The sequence below is a fragment of the Ambystoma mexicanum genome, chromosome 8 (assembly GCF_040938575.1).
Source record: "Ambystoma mexicanum isolate Mex_15411 chromosome 8, UKY_AmexF1_1, whole genome shotgun sequence".
Classification (NCBI taxonomy): domain Eukaryota; kingdom Metazoa; phylum Chordata; class Amphibia; order Caudata; family Ambystomatidae; genus Ambystoma; species Ambystoma mexicanum.
In genome coordinates this window covers 957452144-957472639 of record NC_090929.1, presented here as the reverse complement: position 1 = coordinate 957472639, position 20496 = coordinate 957452144, and the positions used below count along the sequence as shown (strand labels likewise).

The 20496-nt window shown below is 44.0% G+C and overlaps 1 protein-coding gene across 2 annotated transcripts in view; it reads left to right on the top strand.

Annotated features, from left to right (window-relative positions):
* Positions 1 to 20496, top strand: part of LACTBL1 (lactamase beta like 1) — a 398761-nt gene that overhangs the window by 320108 nt on the left and 58157 nt on the right. For both annotated transcript variants that reach the window (XM_069610864.1, XM_069610863.1), the window contains 2 exons: positions 15753 to 15910; positions 18675 to 18922. In XM_069610864.1, the coding sequence (XP_069466965.1) occupies positions 15753 to 15910; positions 18675 to 18922 (406 nt within the window). The remainder of the gene's footprint in view (positions 1 to 15752; positions 15911 to 18674; positions 18923 to 20496) is intronic.

Sequence of the window (20496 nt, the reverse complement as noted above, 5' to 3'; positions counted from 1 at the left end):
TCTAAAGTAAGGGCTATACTGGAGTGGCCTGATCCTACGTCTATCAAGTCCTTGCAGTCCTTTTTAGGATTTGCACATTTTTATAGGCGTTTTATACGCTCATTTTCTGCCATTGTGGCCCCCTTGACTGCCCTTACCAGCCCTAAGAATGGGATCAAATGCACGAAGGAAGCACAGACAGCCTTTGACAACCTCAAAACAGCCTTTACCTCCGCACCAGTCCTCCAGCATCCCAAGCCTACGCAACAGTTCTACGTGGAGGCTGATGCTTCGGATCAAGCAGTTGGTGCGGTATTGTCTCAGTATTGTAAGGACACGGGTTTCCTTCATCCTGTGGCGTTTCATTCTAGGAAACTTACCAAATATGAAACAAACTACACTGTCACCGAGCGTGAACTGTTGTCTGTGCGTGATGCCTTCAAGGTTTGGCGACATCACCTCCTGGGTACTGATATTCCGGTTCAGGTTTACACTGATCACCGTAACCTTCTTGCTATGCAGTCAGTTAAATGTACCACAGCCAGGCATGCTAGGTGGCACGAGTTCTTTTCACAATTCAATTTTCAGATTACGTATCGTCCTGGAGCTCTACATTCTAAACCGGATGCTCTAACCAGGAGGTATGGGGATAATTCCTCTCCCAAGGACTTTGGTAGCTTGGTGTTACCAAATCAGGTCATATGCTCTTGCACCTTGAAGCCTTCGTTAAAGGATTCCATTAGGAAATGGGTTTTGGGGAATCCTCCGGAGATAGAACGCTTTAACATGACAATTGGTAACACATTGCCTTATGTCAATGGTCGTCTGTTTCTTCCAGATGTTGATTCCAGACGAACAGCGTTACATTGGGGTCATGACTCTTTGATTTCAGCCCATTCCGGTTTGCGTAAGACCTTGGAGCAACTTAAGCGATGGTGCTGGTGGCCTTCAATGCAGAAAGACATCTCGGATTACATTGCTACCTGCGCTGTTAGTGCACAGTGTAAATCCACAAATACGAAACCTATGGGATTATTATGTCCCCTTCCTGTTCCACGCAAACCATGGACTATGATATCTATGGATTTTATCACAGAACTCCCATCCATCCAGGGCTTTGATACCATATGGGTGGTGATCGATTCTTTCTCTAAACTGGCTGTCTTTGTCCCATGTCAAGGTCTACCTACGGCATCATTGTTAGCGGATTTGTTTCTTTGCCACGTTTTCTGCTGTTTTGGTCTACCTGACATCATAATATCTGATAGAGGCTCGCAATTCACCTCGCGATTTTGGAAACACCTTACCATGTCCCTGGGGGTTGATGCGAGGTACTCTACTGCTTATCATCCGGAAACGCATGGTCAGACAGAAAGATTGAATGCCACTCTTGAACAGTACTTACGTTGTTTAACTATGCAGCATAAAGAGTCATGGTTGTCAGTGTTAGTGGCAGCCGAGTTTGCTTATAACAACTCGGTTCACACTTCCACCGGTACTTCTCCTTTCTTTGCTTTGTATGGTTACCATCCACGTTCTTTACCTTTGGATTTGCCGGTTTTGACAGACAATCCTGCAGTCCAGGACAGTCTCAGGGACATTACTATTCTGCATCAACAGGTACATTCTCGTCTGAAAGAAGCCCAAGAACGTTCTAAGGACAACGCCGACCGACATAGGTCTTCCGCGCCCGATTATCATCCGGGTATGTTGGTTTGGCTTTCTACCAAGCACCTCTGTATTCCCATTAGAAGTTGTTTGAAACCTAGATACGTAGGTCTTTATCGGATCAAGGATGTCATCAACCAGGTTGCAGTTAGACTGGAACTACCAGACAAATGGAAAATCCATCCGGTTTTTCATGTCTCTCTTTTGAAACCCTGTTCTGAGGGGACTAGGCTCCCCGTTCATCCACCTCCGGTCAGGGTACAGGATGAGGAAGAGTATGAGGTGAAGGATATTCTTGCTTCCAAGATTTCCCGAGGTGTTCGGTATTTCCTCATTGACTGGAAGGGTTATGGTCCCAAGGATCATACATGGGAACCTGAATCTAATTTGCATGCGCCAGTTCTTTTGGCTCGGTTTCTGGCCTCTCGGGGGGGGAGTGCATCTTTGGGGGAGGATACTGTCAGGAAACCAGCTCTCCGTACCACCAAAGATTATTCTAAACATGCAAGTTCCGATTCCCCGAGATCTTTGGAGCCGAAGCGTTTCTCTTTACGTTTCCAAAACCTTCGACAACGCTGGGGGTTGCCTTGGAAACGCTGGTCGCCTGAGCACGTACGTGCACGTCTACGGTGTGAGCGACGTTCCCCTCACGGTCACGTGACACTATAAAGCTCCGCCCTGACCATTGAACGCTGCTTCTGAATTTTCGTCTTTTGGAGCTCATCTTGTTGTTACCTCTTGCCTTGAACTACGACCTGGTTTTGTCTTACGGATTGATTTTTGGACTCCCTTGGCCTTGTCCTTTGATGTCTAGATATCCTTGACCTCGGAACTAATGACCATTCCTCTTGTCTTACGCTAGTTTGCCTTGTCGCCTCGGAACTCCTTTTTGCACTTCCTGATACACTCGACCTTTTCTCTGTTTTTGTCCACGGTCCATTTGCAAGCACAAACTTTCTTCTTCATCTACACGGAACTTGTCACACAGAAAACTCATTTTGGGAACTTGTCACAAGGAACACAATTACATTGGAACCTTATCACAGACTTCCATTCCTCTACAGGCGTCCGCGTGCCGGCGGGTACAGGTGTAGGTTGGATTGTCCTTATTTTTGAAACCACGCTCCTCGGATGGACTTCCTTTCTTCTTCTGGTTTTCCCACTTCCACTGCTGGAACACTTCACGGACAAACACCAAGACTGGTTTCCTGGATACCTCTGGCCTTCAGTTTGACTTGCTATCATTCCCCAGAAGTATCCCTTTACGTGAGTACTTTGGTTTGCTCAATCATGTTTTTTTCACTTGTTTGTGTCATGAACAAGACTCCTAACACTGTGTTCTCTGTCTAGGCAGCTGTGTTCCGACTCACTATAATCTTCTGGGCAATTCCCCTTCCAAAATAGTTCTTTGGTACTATTGGGAGTTGCATTGTCAGGAAGATTTCTACGGCTACACTACGCGCTCAACTGAATCCCGGTCTCACCACCAGGTCCACGTGGGTGATTCCTCACACCTGCCCAGTTGCAGTTCATTCTTGATTTTGGTTTCCACTATGTGGGGGTTGTCCCTGGCTGACTTTAGGTTCATCGGGATGTATTGTGACCCAGTGCCCTTAAATGGGATGAAAAACCCTTTGGTGAAACCCTGCGATATTATCCTGCTGGTTTCCTTGTCTGGGTAGCTGTTTAGGGCGCCCCTAAAATTTCCCGGGTTGATGGACATTCGTTCTGGTTCTAAAACTGGGATATCATTCTTTCTTGGCTGGTAGTCTGGTGCAGTTGCTTGCTGCATGGTCGCCGTTGCAGTTTGTGCAGGCGTGTTTGTACCAGTTCTTTGCCCCATGTACACTGGTTTTTCCCAAAATTTCTGCATGGGATGTTGGATTTGACAGCCTGCTGTTTGTTCTGTCTGTGGGCATTATTTTTAGGTGCCCAATGCTGGTTCCTCCGAAAGGGCTTCTACCCTTTTATCATTGTCATGGGATTTGCTTACTTGTGAATTTTTTCATATTTATTGAAGAAAAATGCATGGTATCTTCTTCCTGGGGAGGTTCGGTGTTGAGGGTGTATAAATCGTTCTGGACTTCATCCCACTCAATGGCCATCCTTTTTGACATGCTCCTCCTAAATCTGATGTCGTATGCAAGCCATGTCTTCCCCCTCTGAGTTACTTTTACTTCCCTTATTTTATCAACATATGCCCAGATCTTCCTACCATCCATGGGGAATTTTTCTTCATATATTGTTGCAAGATGGCAAAAGCATGTAACTAGTTGTCCCAGTTTTGTTCGACCTGGGCGTTTCAGGCAATAGCTTTTTATTGTATTTTTTTGGGGTCTCTGAAAGCGTCTTTCCCTTTGCGCTGTGCTTCTATTAGGGAAAAGATTTCTATAAATTCTTTAGCCTATATGGCTTCTTTGATTGTGGTATCAATGTTCCATGCCAGGCATCTTTTGTATCTATTTAATATCTCTGTTTGGAAAGATTTAATTTTTTGTTCTAATTGCGCATTACAGATTGTTACAATGTCAGTTGTATTGCTGCCAAGTGTCCCTGTCGCGCCCATGTTGTCTGTGCCTGGCGTTGTCCATGCTTTTAGGGCACCTGTTGGATCAGTTGCTGGAGTTGTGGAGGCTGTTGTATTTATAGCTGTGGGCGCTATTCGCAACTGCTGTACTTGTTGTGGCGGGATTGCTATTGGTAGTGTTACGGGTGGGTTGACAACCGTTATAGTAGGTCCTATTGCGATGGAGGGGTTTGAGACCCCAGGTTCCCTTGTGGGCGGCGTCTGTTTCCCCCTTATTTCTATCATTAGTTGCTGTAATTCCGCTACATTCTCGCATGGTTTTGACAATTTTTTGGTACCTTTTCTGGCGTCTTCGGCTATTTTTCTCCTTTTTAATGGTGCAGAAACCTCATCGTGGCTGGGTGGGCTGGTAATTCCTTCCCTGGGTAGGCCATACATGTTTTCTCGATTCCATGCCCATCCGTAGTGCTCTGCCGCTTCAATGGCTGCTAGCAGTTGTGGTGATTTGGGCTTCTGCGCCAGTGTTGGGGGTGCCTGTGTTTTCCGTTTGGGCCCCATGTTTTTCTATGCCTGCTATAGGTAAAAGAAAAAGGATTTTATCAAGGAGTTAAACCATTGTTATCAGCGAGTTCTTTGCGCCTGTTCTATTTGTTGCCCGTGCTGGGTAACTGTTGACTGGTGCCTTCTTGCATGGGTTCAGAAAATTGGTCAGCCCCCAGGCTTGATTTACTGGATTTAAATAATTAGTTTCGCTGTGAGGTCGCCCTGCAATATTACAGAAATTATTTTAATTCTGCAGACTTTGGGCCCGCCGAGCTTGGAACTGTTTTCGCCAGATCTGCGTGGCTGTCAAGCAAAGACGAGCTCCCAAGCTGGCTTGTGACTCTGCCCGAGTTTACAACTGGCTTGTGTTATCTTGCCCCGTCTGCCTTATAACGCGGGGGTTCCGGTCCACTGTAATAAATTGTATCTTTTTCTGACATAAATGTCTATTTATCCTCCCTCATGTCCCCAGCACGGTGGCTCACCTGTAAAGTGTTGAATCGGAAACCGTCTGCGCCGTGCTGTTCGAGTGCCGCTTCTCTTTTGTTCCCACTGGTTTTGGGGATGAATCCGTAGCACGCGTCTTTGTTTGTTTTGTTTTGGACACGCTCGCCGCTCGCTTTTCGTTCTATGCCGAGAATGTTGATGCTGACAGCGTCCACGCTGGCTGTTCGGTCGCCGCTTCTTCCTTCGTTAAAGCTGCATGAATTGCTTTGAACAGTACAATGTTCAGGAAGGAAAAAGACACTGCGATGTACAGCACACTTCAAAGATTTGCTAAAGAAGCAAGAAGATTTGGAAGACACTGAGCAAACAGTGAACCTCCTGTTTGCTTGGGTCCCCATTCAGGGTCCACAAACACATTGTGTTTACTCTGAGCATGCTGCTCTCATTTATAGGACCCAGGGTGGCCTTGGGTCTTTGTTGTGTATGTGTTGGGGGCTGCTGTTGTCGCAGCCCCCGGCCGGATAGCCGACTGTCTGACCCCTCTGGTGGGGGCAGATCTTTGAACCTGGGCCCTGCCTGATGGTTGTTTTCCTTATGGCACTTAGCACCTTTTTGTTTGGAGGAAGGGTGCGATGACTGTTCGCACCTTACCCTTCCGTGGCTTTTTTGGCTGCCGAGACTACGTGTCTCCGTAGCTGGGGGGGAATGAGAGGAGCAGGCGCAGGGAGGTTGAGGCTTCCCCTCTCCCAGCTGCCGATGGTAAGAGCAGTTACCCTGCCTCGCTTGTGGGATACGCATGCAGCAATGCCCATAAATGCTGGTTGCTTGCCAGGGCAGGACAATCTACAATAAAATGTTATAGCATTTCTGGTTGCAGAGTGTCGAGGCAAAACCGACAAAAGTTCAAAGCCTTTGAAATCTGACCCCTTCTCGCTAACATATCATTTGTAGCCCATAAATGTTGCCTAAAACTTGGGTATTGGTTACGAATATGAGGGGCTGGACACTTTATTAGATAATCAGCCATGATCCGAAATCTTTTGTGTCCAAAGAGGACCCATTAAAATCTTTATAGGACTCACATTTGAGCCGATTGCTTATCCAATCAAAATCCAATAGTTTGTTCTTTGCATGTTGAAGGTTTTCCAATAAGAGATCCAGCATAATGGATGCATCTGATAGGGCGTCCAAAACACCAGTCCACCATTTCCGGGGGAAGTGATGGTCAGATTCCAAAAGATAATACATTCAAGATTTTGTTGGTGTTAAGGCCCAGCAGATATTTGTGGAATAGTGCAAATCATTTTCTATAAAAAATGAGTGTGTAACGAAGCTGATCCCAATTCATAACGTATGATTGGTAATGGGGAGCAATTTGGGAGTTTTAGTACTTGTATCCAGAACCTCGCCTAGAGAAGGTCCCAAGTTTTCTGCGCTCTTGGGATTCTTGCTTCGATTCCATCCAAAAGAATTGGGACAACATTTTGTTTGAAAAAAATCATTACGTGTGTACAGGAAAATGTGCCATATTTGTACATCAGAACCCTTGCCTGTGATATCAATGCCATTATTTTTAGATCTAAACATTGTTCGAAAATAAGATTTGACATCGAATTGTTAAATGGCACTCCTAGGTATTTTTATTAAATGACTATCTTGAGGTCAGACTTTTGGAGCGCCCACTTGTATTTGGAGACAATTTTGTTTTTTGTGCCATCATTACAAACAACTGTGTTCTGTCTGTATTAATGAACAGATTGTTGTTGCGGGCGTACTTGTCCAAACTATCAAGGAGATTTTGTAACCCTTTGGGTTTCTGAGATAGGAAGACAAGATCGTCCACATACAGAAGCCATGCGATCTGTTGTAAACCTAGTTTTGGGGCATCTGACACAATGGCTGTGAATATTTCACCCAAGTCCAAAATAAACAGATTAAACAAAATGGAGGCCAAAATGCATCACTGTGTTAAGCCCCATTCAGTCAAAAAACATGAGACCTTCTAAGGTAATTCTCACCTGCACAGTTGTATTGGTATGCAAGAGTTTGATTAGGGTCAAGAGCGAGCTAGAGCATTTATAGCAGGTTAGTTTCTCAAACAATAGTTGGCAGTCGATGGAATCAAATGCCACTCAAAAGTCTACAAAAGCTAGATAAAGTGTTTGTTTCGAGTGGCATAATGTGACTTGATCATATTTAGAGCACTAAAATTGAGTGGGGTCCCTAATCTAGCCGCAAATCCTGATTGAAAGGGATCCCTCATGTTCATGTCTGTAGTTCACTTGTTTAAGTCTCGCAGAATTATTCGACAAAAGATTTTCCCTAGGGCATCTAGGAGTGCAATGGGATGATAGCTGGAAGGTTTGCATCAGTCACCCTTTTTGTAAATAGGCAGGACTAATGAATGTTTCCACTATGGAGGTACTTGCTGGGTGGTGTTTACATAATTGAAGATGTTATACAACACTTCAGCCCAGATTTGTGGATGTTGTTTAAGGTGGAAATTTGACAGGCCGTCTGGCCCCAAAGTCTGTGAGTTACTTGCTTTCTGGATGTAGAATAAAATATCTTCTTTGTCAAATATTAGATGGAACAATGGTGTTTCTGCCATGGGAGGCATAGGCATCACGGCCGGAAGCGCATGCAATTGTGAATAGTAAGTAATCCAGTCACGTTCTGTGACCCCTTGAGATTGTAGAGCTACCTGGGGCCCTATAGATGTTTGATTGATAGCTGACCATATTTCAGCTTTGTTTTTATTTTGCAATGCAAACAGCATCTTTGCACCATCCAATTGATGTATAAGAGATTTTCGACTGCAAAGCCAATTTTTATATTTAGTTTTTAGTTGAGTCAGAAAAGCACCCCTGAAGCCATCATTCAATTTAAGGGCTTCTCGTTTTTGAGAGCGATATAAGGTTTTTCATTCTCTTATATCCTGGTTATATACGTGCAGTTTTGGGTGTAGATTTGGTTTGTTGATGCAAGTTAGATTGAAAAAGCTGGATCAGATCACAGTATATCATTTCTTGTTCTGTGGCGCTGATGAGATTTTTATGAATTTCTGATGCTAGGTGGTTACTGAACAAAGTCAGAGAGGTCTCAGACCAAGGTAGTCTGTAGAAACTGGGATTAAGTGTCAGGAGTCCCTTAGTTGAATACTGCGGGTGAAGAGCAGTGAGATTCTCTACAGACCACACCATTTTGAGCATATTGCGTTCGCTCCGATTAGTGGACAAGACCCCAAAATCCGTGATCTCAGTGACAAGGGCAGCATTAACAAAGATATAGTAAATGATTGCAAAACTAGTTCCTCTATGCCATGTGGGCTTCGGTGGAATGTCAGTTTTGAACGAGCCATTTAACATTTGGAGGTTACGAGATTTGACAAAATTATTCCATTTGGACAATCTTTAGGGGAGTTGCGTAGACAGTGAGGAGTTAGGTCCCCCGCTAGGATGATCCTCGAAATGTTAACGTCTAAAGATATAAGTTCCATTATGTAATTAAGGTCTTTAAGAAAATGTTCGTCGGATATCCCCATTGGGTTCCAATAGACGTTCAATATGGCGTAGGCCGTTTCATGGAACTGTAGTTTTATCATTTGAATAAAAGCATTTGGAGAGGCTCAGGGCTCTGAAATAATGTGAGCATGCTTTTCACAGCAATTAGCAATCCTGAGGTGGTTGTTAAGTTCAAGTGAGGGATTGTTTAGTAAATGTTTAAAGCCCCTAGAGTTCCAGCTAAGCAAGGATACCAGGCTGTATAAATGTTCTTGGTCTAGTTAACGCTGGGTTGCATTACATTTGCAAACACATTTGGTGGTCATCAACGCTGATGATATTTGGGATGGCTTAAGAGCTGGAGTCAAGGCAGGTTGGGACAGAGGGACATTAAATCCAGAGCTCGCAGTGATGTTAACGGTCGGACCAGTCACAAGGATGAAGCCCATGGAATAAAGTTGAGGTTTGCATAACCATATGGTGTTTTGGACCAGGCGAGATGTCATCCATATCTCGACGGATGACAGTTTGCTTTCTTGAGTGAATTCAACCAATTCGATATCTGATGATACAATGGGCTTCATTACGAGTTTAGAGGTAGCCAATGCCGTTCTTAGCGGCATGGCTGCCTCCAAACCCGTGTCCGGGTCCCGAAAAAAGTGAATTACCGGCCCATTCCGAATTTTGCAGGCCCGGTAATTCTCTTTTCTTGGGTCCCGGACCCAGTACATCCACATTTCCATTCGAGCCACCATAGGGCTCAATGGGAATGGGAAGGATGCTAACAACTGACCCGTTAATTATGGGTCCATTGTTAGTATCCTGGTCTGCTCGTGGGTGGTGGTATGCACGTCTGGTCTGGCCCAGACGTGCATTCTGCCACCCGCGAGCAAACTCATAATGTGGCGGCCCGGAATGAATGGTGCCTGTACCTTACCGGCACCGTTCCTTCCGTGGCCGCCAGCCTCGTAATGAGGCCAATGTCTTCCAAAGTTGGAATTTTAGAAAATATTTCCATGATCGACTGCCGATTCAGGTCCTATTGAGAGAATGACAATGGTCTGCAAAGAGTAGCATGGAAAACGGAGCTGGGTGCTTTGCAAGGCAAGTGGCTTGATTTTTAAGAAGAGAGGGGGTGAGTTGTTTTATGATTGGTTTTGCCACTGTAGTGGTTCTTGTCTCTTTGTTGCTCAGCGCAGAGTCGATCAAACATAGTATTTCCGGAGTAAGAGACGCTAGTGTAAGTGTACCTTCAGAATTGGTTGAGAGCATCTCATGAGTAGGTGACATCTTTTGTGTTTTCTCAAGGACTGTGCTATTGTTTGTAGGTGGATCACCCTTGTCTGCAATAGTGGGATCAAAACTCACACGAAGTTTAGAAACCTGCTGAGGCAGGTTGTTGCTTTGACTTTGAGCATAGTCCCCCTTATTTGCAACAGAGTGATTAAGACAGACCTGAGATGTGGGGGCAAATTGGGATAGACAGCCTGCCGGCTCTTGAGTGAGAGAGGGAGGAGTTATATATTTTTGTAATGGTTGTGCAGCCATGTAAGCATCAACAGCTTCCCGAATTTCTTGCCGATGGAAAGCATCAGAGCACCGTGAAGAGGTGGTAGTGGATGTTATGACCTTGGGTAATGGGATAAAATCACAAACCGATGGTTGGGCATCTGATGTATCAACAGAAGCCGCTGCTGCAGCAGCAACTAGTTCATCAAGCGGGGCATGAGAAGGGATGGGTAGCTTCAGGGTAGAGGTGGATTGCATTTTCTTATCATGTTCGAGTCTAGCATACTTCTGTGTTACAGCCTTTAGGGCTGTAGATAAAGCTCTCTTTGGATGAGTTAGAGATTTAATGAATTGATTAGTCTTCATTGAAGATGATTTGACCGAGATTTTTTAATGTTTTTATTGGTAAAACCGGGGGGGGGAGGGTGGGGCTTGAAGACCTCAGAGAGAGGTTTGTTAGCTTGGAAAATCATATATGCAGGTTTTGCGCTGTACTGGGGACATGGAAGCGAAAATTATCTTTCAAAGAGGGTGTATTTACTACATCCACAATAGAGACATCAGTAGATCCATCATGTATGACATCAGCAAAGGTATCAAACTACGGGAGGTTTTGGGTCCCTTAAATGCAACAAGAGTATCTGTATTAGACATGCAGCTGGTGGTTTGACATGAGACAGAGGACATAGATGTAATTGGTCGTGGTGGTTCAACATGGGCTCGTGCTTCAAGACTTTGGGAGAAGCACAATTGTTTTGCCAAGATAGAATTTGATCCATTTGCGCCGCTTAACGTGTAAGTTTGACATCCAATGTATCAAAAAGTCTGGTCATGGAAAGTATGTAAAGATTCATGGCGTTTAGAGTAATTTCGGGCAATTTAGAGGAAGATTCTGAATGCCTGTGGGATTTAAGATGCAGTGATGATTCACATGGTTTACGGGGCGTAGGGGCTGAGTATGAGACTTCCAAGGCAGAGTTTGGATGACTATAATCAAGAAAAAAGGTCTGGTGACCTGGAGAGTTTACGGAAGGAATTATGAACCTAGAAGCACGAGCCGTTAAGTTCAAGATCAGTCACAGGAATATCAATTGGCTCCAACTGTTTTACATTATTATCAACAGTTGGAGCCGGAGCAGTGAGAGCATTGTTCAGCAGAGCACTGTCAGTAATGGAAGTGTTTAAATTGTGACTAGATGGTGAGGCAGTCAGCAGGACAGACTTAGATATGGAGAGATCGATGACAGAGGCAGTAACAGGTAGGGAGGGACCGCTAATAGATTCAATTATATCCACTACTGGCTGCAAATCTGTTGACAGATTAAGCGGGCCCAGTGATTTTGCTTTGCAAATGACTTGAGGACTCACCGGGGCAAGCAGGAGGGGGTCCAGTGCCTGTATCCTGCTCCTTGTTGAAGGTACGTCTGTCCGTATTCGTGGATGATTTGTTTGCAGATAGTGTCAATTTTTTCATGGAGCGAGAGAGTGGTGTCGAACAAGATTGTTTGTCGTCTTTCCGTTTGCCACTTGGAGCGGGTGCTTGCAGTTGAGCCTTATTAAAAATGAGGGCTGGGGGAGGCATACCAGTCCTCCGGGTAAAAACTTCTCTTTGCATGGGTCAGACTACAATAGACTGATCTGGGAAAGAACGTTTCCAAACCACCACCCAATATCACGGCACTTAAGTTCAGACTGCTGGGAGCCCCGTTCTACACGCGAAAGTACCAACATGGAAGGATTGCTTTGCTGCAACACCGTGACAAGCGCGGCAAAGCGGCCAAGCGGGTACTTCCGGGTACTTTGTTTGGGTGCGCGCGCGTGCCTGCTGCCTTATATAGGGAGGCCGAAAAAGTAGGCGGGGCTCCAGCAGTTAAAGAGCTAGTGTGCTCTTAGTATTGCCTAAATGAAAGAACAAAGATGGTAGTTTAGTTCAAGGCACTTCCACAGTAAATGTAAACAACAGTTAGCCAGAAAAAGCGATGGTATACCGTTGAAGAGAAATGAAGGATTCCAATCCGTGAGGACAAGTTGGAGCAGAAAGAGCGGCCATGCGGGAGCTTCTGAGTACTTCGTTGGGTGCGCTCACGGGTGTGCGTGCCTGTTGCCTTATGTAGTATGGCAGAAAAAGTAGGCGTGGCTCCATAAGTTAAAGTGCTAGTGTGCTCTTAGTAGTGCCGTTGAAGAGAGATGAAGGATTCCAATCCGTGAGGAAAAGTTGGAGCCGAAAGAGCAGCCAAGTGGGTACTTCCGGGTACTTCGCTTGGGTGTGCTAAGGGGTTAACTAAGGCACTTCGACAAATGAAAGTTAGTCTCCAGCTAATGGATTCCCTCATCTCCACCTGAAATGCAAATATGTCTTCATGCCTGCAGAACAGTATATTTTGTTGCTGGTTCATTTAGTGGTGCCACCTTTGTGTCAAAACATTGCTAAAACAAAAGACAGAAGTAGGGTGTCGAGAAGCAGAATATTGGGTTGGCATGATAGCTCTCAATTCTCATGGCATGAAATTGCAAAATCACAAAATGTTTTTTCTTGTGTCCTTGGGCCATTTAAATCAATGCATGGATGCTTAAAAATGATTCTTCTATAAGGAGTCCGGTGGAAAAATACATGCTTTCATCCTACACTGGCACAGTCATTCTTTTGCCGGCAGCTCAGTCCACCTGCCTCTATGTGTGAACTCCCTCCCATAATGCCATTCATAGCAGGACCCCGCCCAACCACTGTCATGCTCCCCCTTTCTGAACCCATTAAAGAAGAGCCTCAGAATAACATAATTTTCAATTGTTGCTTGTCATGTCACAGGCTGAAATGTTATCCTTTGTTTGATGCCAGTAGAATTCTGGTCTATTTCTGTCTGTCACTCTTCCCTGAAAACAGACAGTGCACATTGGCAGTATTGGCATTCTTCATGGATGCGCCCCCAGCCCCCCACCAAATGCTTGATTGCTTACTCTGAAGCAACTATGCCCCAACCACTCCGGTGGCGCTGCACGCATTCAGCCTAGTCTTTCATCATGCTGGTCTCCTCGGAATCGAATCCCCTGGACTGGCCCTGCATGGATTAATTGCTCTCCTTTCCAATAACTTCCTGTAGTTAGAGACTGCTCAGGCCAAAGAAAATATGAAGATAGCGTGTGCAGTGATATAAGGATTTTACTTTTTTTTTTAATGCATGCATTTTTGCAATTAAATGTAATGGGGGTGTGCAACAGTGTATACATCTGTAAGAGTCTCTGTATCTATTTATGTATGTGTGTTTGAGAAGTGTGTGCACGCATGCTTATTAGTGATTGAGGGTTAGGATGAGTGGCTGTATTTAAGACAGCAGTCATGATGTGTATTTGGCATTTGCCTGTCATTTATGAGATGCAGATCAGGGATTCTGTTTCAAGTTTAAAGCATGTTAGTTACATTTAACTTTCCCAACCCACACTCCGATCTCATCTATCTCTGGATGGAGTCTGTCGCTAATAGATCAGAGGTGCATTTATTTACTACAAAATGCCTCTTATAGCTGTTGTTTGCAACTACACTAGGCTACTGGTAACACCAGAGATATTCTGTTTTAAGTAGCTGCAGTTCAATTTTCAAGTCATAGTGCACGTAGTAGGGTGGTATACATTGTTATAAGCAATAAGTGCTCTGAGAACAGTGGTAGATAATGCGTACACATATTCCTTAATAGGAAATTCCTGCCATTCTCTGAATTTCTGCACTCATTAGCTGGTAAAAGATTAACTACGAACGAGCCTTGTACAGAAATACACTTACTGGCCTTAGGGACAGTGGAGAGAGGGATTCAACTCTATACATTAATAGACATTTTAAAACAGACGACCAACGTTGAAAGTATGCAAAACATGGCGGGGGGGTCTGGGAAACTCTACCAGCACAAACACAGCCCATTGACTTGTTCTTGGGTGGATCAACCAAGTCTTTAGCTCACTGATCTTTTCAGAGAGAAGAAATGTGCCCACATATCAGTCTTTGTCCTGCCCAGGGGCAGTCCAGCACCGAAATGCTAGGCAATTCTCCTCTGAACAAGAGTACCGCAGCAACCCCAAACACGTGTTTCAGCCTTGTTGGGCATCATCAGTGAGGTGAAGCTGTGCCTTTCTAAGAGCAGTGAGCAAGGGGTCCATGTCTGGATTCCCCTGGTAACTTAGGGTGAGACCCAAAGTTACTTGGTATGCAAAACAGGGGGGGGTCTGGGAAACTCTCTACTTGCACGAACACAGCCCATTGACTTGTTCTTGGGTAGATGGCCCCTGGGACATTTAACGTTTCAACGTTGAAAGTAACCTACCTTGATGTGCTGTGTAAAATACGTTTACCAAAAGATACAGACTGAATATGTGATTGAATTCCATAACAACGATTTCATACATGTCAACATTATGCATTCCATTTGAAGACACATGTCTAGTCATGGTTTGAACTTTGCATTCTGTGACTGCTAGTCCAGAATTTCCCCATTATAAACTCAGGACTAATGATAGGATGGTCAGACCGTCCTAATTGATACTCACTGGTATCTACTGATACCGACTGGATAATCACATATACCTTTATAATGAGTAGGTAGAATTAACATTAATTACATCTCTTTGTTAATTTGCTGAATAATGACCTAAATTAAAATAAAGCATCAGTGACAAGGCTCGAACCATGCGCACTTGCCTCCTCCCTTCAACCTGGCATTTCTGTCCTTCCGTCCACCAAGGCGCTGGCTAAGTGGTGTGGCAGCATGCTGAAGTGCATGACACTGGAGTGTTTGAATGTGCTGTGTCCCGTAAATGCTTGTGCAGTCATGTTGACTCCTCTTGAAAAACAAGGCAATCCCAAGTGACAACAACAATAGCCAACGTCACACACGGTTCTATCTGCTGTGCTCGGGAATATTCTGGCACCAAACACGTGAATTAATGTGTTCAAGAAATGGCGGGTTCAGATCATAAAAAACGATTGATGTATGCAAAGTTGCTTTGAAGTACAGCAGCTATCCCTCTCCCTGCTCTCGCTTTCACTCTCTCCTCCTCACATTGTTCTGTCTATCATGCGCGCTGCTCTATATAGATTTCTCGCCCTCCCCTTCTCACTCTCCTTTATTCTCCACAAGCCCCTGCCCCTCTTTCCTTCTTTCTTTCTTTCTTTCTTTCTTTCTTTCTTTCTTTCTTTCTTTCTTTCTTTCTTTCTTTCTTTCTTTCTTTCTTTCTTTCTTTCTTTCTTTCTTTCTTTCCTTCCTTCCTTCTTTCTTTCTTTCTTCTTTTTTTCTTTCTTTCTTTCTTTCTTTCCTTCTTTCCTTCCTTCGTTCCTTCTTTCTTTCATTCTTTCTTACTCACTCTTGCTCCACTCGTCTATTTAATTTCAGAAAAAAGTGTAGCATTCCCACTGATCAGTGTATTTGCCCACCTTTCACATTATAACATGTTGTCCTGATGATTTACCAGCATATTCCACTTGCACAAAAATAAAAATGATCATATATATTATACAGGATTTTGCCTAAAAAAGATAAAGGCAGTATTTTGCACACCACGTCACTGAAGAGCGTGATCTTCTCTTGCTGCAGGTGGATCAGCTTCTGAGGCACAAGATCTCGGATCCGGGTCTCCCGTCCATCTCAGCCATCGTCATCTACAATGACACGGTGCTCTGGACAGGGAACTTTGGAAAGAAGAACGGCTCGGACCCGATGTCTCTTCCTCCTAATGAATACACCATTTACAGGTCAGAGGTCACTAGCCTCCGGGCTTGATGGTGTGCGTTACAAATAAAACAAATACAAATACAAAGAGGCTTAAGTTAAGGTCCAGGGGCCTAGAATGTTGGAAAAGTACATGTGTTGAGGGGTGTGGCCGTAGGAACATAACTAAGGAGGTGGCACGCTTGAATCTAGAGAACTGACCTAATCTATGTGACCGAAATTTGTAAATTGGGTATGCTTTGTGGAGATGTATGTGTGTGCGTGACCTTTGAACTCGAATTCTAGTTTTTTAAAGGCAGCTCAGAGGAAAACTACACACCTTCTGCAAACATCGGTGTGTAACCTCTACACTGTCCCAGAGTTGTGCAACGCAAACATGTCCTGCAATCAGCCATGCTCCATATGGTCTTTCCATGCCCAAACATGAACTACATGCCTCTGTGGAACACAGGAAGAAAATGCACCACAGCTTTTCCACCACCCTGCTGTGACTGCAGGTCAAAAGGAAGAAGAGATCCAACAGGGCAGGCGGAAGAACACTACAAACATTACAAACGCTAGGACTAGGAACCAAAAGAGGCCCTGGAAATAATTTTCAAAGTGCCCCCATTTCCACAAGCCCAGTCTTTTCCCTATGAGACCATTTGGAAAGAAAACACAAAAGAAGCCCAGGGTGCAGTGGCCTACTGGGAACAGTCTAGAATTCCCTATAGGGCAGCGAGCCCTGCAACCACTGCAAGCACTGAAATATGGACCCACCAGGGAGCATATTTGGAGGCCATTTTATATTTTAGCTTGGTCTCGGGCCCTGGTCACCAGACCCACTCAAAGCCCTAAACACTAGACATTAGCAAAGAGTGCACAGGATCAACCAAAAACATACACATACACTATGCTATAAGGTAAAAATGTCAGCAGGAACATCTAGTGTATCATGGTCTGTAGGTGCCGCCTGGAATAAGGGTTTAGGTTTGAGAGGAAAGGGATACATATGGTAGTGGAATGATCAGGGACGTCATTTCACCAAAATGCCAGGGGTAGCGGAAGTGACATTACATGACCCTTGACATCACAGGACGTGATGTCATTTGACCCCACCCCAAAGTCACATCCTGGGAGGCGATAGGACACACACTTTCACCCCTTTAATGAGTTATTGCATAGGATTCCAGAAAGACAAATTATTTGTTATTCCTATTGTTTCTTATTTAGGGTCCATGCTCAATGTGTTACACTTGTGGAATCCCCCTTTTTTTAAGGAGGCCTCAACAAAAACTCTAGCCACTCCAGAAACAAAGAGCCACATGCCACTGGCCACATCAATGTAAAACCAAAGTGCAAATGTAAACTCTGGCGATCCCCAAATGGCGTCCCTGTGAATGATAAACTAACACAACAGTCCTGGGGCCATATTACAGAAACTTTGCGCTGATACAAGGACAAAGTTGCACGGTATTAGCACTAGGGCAAAGTTTGCCCTATTTTTAAAAACACTGGCACACACTAGAAAACAACTGCACCATGACAAGCACAGTTTGACATATTAAAAGCACCAAGGCAAAAATTGCCCTAGTGCAAAAAAGATGCATTTCTACTGCATTTTTGCATCTGGGCAAAGTTTGCCCTAGTGCTAATACGGAATGGTATTTATTAGCACTAGGGCAAACTTTGCGCTGATGCAAAAATGCATCAAAGATTTATCTTTTTTGCAACAGGGCAATTTTTGCACTCGTGCTTTTAATATGTCAAACTGCGCTTGTCATGGTGCAGTAGTTTTTTAGTGTGTGCCAGGGTTTTTAAAAATAGGGCAAACGTTGCCCTAGTGCTAATACCGTGCAATTTTGCCCTTGCACCGGTGCAAAGTTTCTGTAATCTGGCCCAAGATCGTATACAGTGCAGAATTCAAACCTTCTAGCCTCCATGCTTGCCTTGGAGCTAGAACACAACTACCCACTAAGAGTGCTTTTTCAATAAGACTCTATTAGCCTCTGAAGAAGAGTCAAGGAAGCAGTCACCATCCCCTTCTTGATGTGACTAGGAGAGGTATGCACTCACAAATAAATGAACTGTAATAAAATGCAGGATCTTTTTGATATAGCACTCAATAAATCATCAATATCCTGGGCCACAACGTATTATTTCTTACATTTCAGATGTTTTGAGTACAGTTATGCAGTTTCCTTTTAGCTGTTAAAAAAATGCATTACTGTGCCTAACCATTTTTTGTCCTCTTTGGGCACTAAAGAGTGCATTCATTTACACCCCAATGTTTTCGATTCATCTGATGGACCTAAGAAAAAAAGGGGCATACCTTCGATGACAAAGCACCAAAGCGCATCATATAAACAAATTAAAGGCATGCCAATGCGGTCTGCATTTGCCACAAACCTCCATGCTCAGACTCGTCACAGTTAATAACCCATTGCTGAGAATATACCAGTCTGGAAACGCTATTTTGTTGATGTTCCCTTCATGTTGATGCTGTTCTCTTCATAGAGGAAGTAGAGGTAGACTGACAATGTTCCTCAAATGAATAAACCAAGACAAAAGATTCAACATGATGTCCGACATACACCACATTTATTGTTGGACCAATATATCCAGCATTGGGATGGTGCCTTCCTTCCTTGTCTTGTCACACCTAGAAATACTTGTGTATAGGCGAGTTATAAATAACCCATGTCATATCAAACTCAAGCTATAGAAAAGATATGGCAACTGGACAATCAACTTTTAAAATAAGTTTCTTATATGCCTTGTGTAATCACCTGTTCTGGTTTTGTGCAGGATCGCTAGTCTCTCCAAGATCTTCCCTACTCTCATGCTGTACAGACTGTGGGAGGAGGGCAAAGTGAGCTCACTGGATGATCCTCTGGAGCGCTACGCTCCAAACTTCTCCATCAAAAATCCTCTGGGCCGACTGCGAGGGTCTGAGCCGAAGCACACAATGGACGGCCTGCTCTTCCATGAGAACAGGCCAGGTCCCGTAAAACCATCTCCAGTCACGCTCCGTCGCATGGCGAGCCAGCTTTCAGGTAAATACTCTTAAAGCCAATCGATCATGTCTAAAATGATGAGACTGGTATGTGCCTGGGTTAGTTCTCTTATTTTCATTTGAAGAAGAATTTAGAGATTGAAAGTTAATTTTGAGCATCAATGCATGCTTAGCGTACATAGGGCCTCATTACGAGGCTGGTGGTAAGGGGTTAATGGCGCTGGTAAGGATGACGATGCTGTTAACCCCTTACCGCCGCAATTACGAGGTTCCTTAGCGGGTCCCACTAAGGCCAGCTGGTAAAACCAGCCGTCTTTAGCGGGACCCGCTAAATGTCCATGAAGCTAATAACAGGCCCGTTATTAGCTCCCGCCCCATTCCCATTGAGCTCTATGGGGGCTCGAATGGGAATGGGATGGGTATTTTGAATGGGGCTTACCGGGTCCTCCAAGGTTGGAATGACCCGGTAAGTCCTCATTCAAGGAATCCGGACACGAGTTTGGAGGCAGCCATGGCGCTAATAGCACCATGGCTACCTCCAAACTCGTAATGACCCCGATAGACCTTTCAATAGCAGAGAACAAGTTATTTCTCACTTGATAGAAAGCTTTGTATAATGCATGTAGTATGTGCAGGGACCCTCTTCTTGTCACTGAACAATATCACCTTCATGTAAAAGAGGAAGGTATTAATAAGACACTCTTTATTAATTTGATTACGATGATTGGTAAATTATTTAGTTAGGTATCTTATACAAATAGGATAAGCTGCAAAGAAAATTGGATCACTTTCAAGAATGGCACTGCGATTGTTCACAATAAACTGTATGGATAGTATCTGGAGGTGCATTTATGAGAACATGTGAATGGTACCTTCTAAATCACAGTTTGATCAGTAGTATTGGTGTTAAATGTACCAGTTGCAAAGTCACTACAGTGGCCCACATTAGCTCATGATACCGTCCTACAAAGACATTCATTCCAATCTGTCAGTGTTTAGCCAACCCTGTTTTTTTTTATTTTGCAGTCTTGGACTTGAAGTTCTGATTTTCCCTATTATGACACTCAAAGTTCAAGCCCCAGAAAGCAAAGAAAAAAACGGAACAGGATAAGCACCTACAGACTGGGGTGGACTATGTTGGCAGCTTTTTGTATCCTGTCTGGCTCTTTTTGGTCCTTGTATCAAACATTTTGAATCAAAGTGGAGACTGATCCTTTTGTCAAGAATATATTCAAGATCGAATACCCCAATAACCCCAGCTGAAATTGGTTTTTAAAGTATTTAAAATTAATTGATTGAGTCTCTGAAGGAGTGTTAACTTGATTATATGAATTTTTTTATTGTATAGATATATTTAGCAAAAAAACGTTGTCAAAGGGCCGTTATGGTTAGATTGCACTATAAAAATCTGTGCAAATCATTGACACAAACTTTGTTAAAGGGACTTTATGGTTACAAGTAAAATTGAACCCCCGGAAATGTGGCAGTTATGGTAAGCTAAGCAACCATACGTCACGCCACCACCATGCACTGCTAAGACTTATATCCAGGACATCAAAGATGACATCACAAATGTGATTGATGACATCACATATGAAATTATATTTGAAAAAA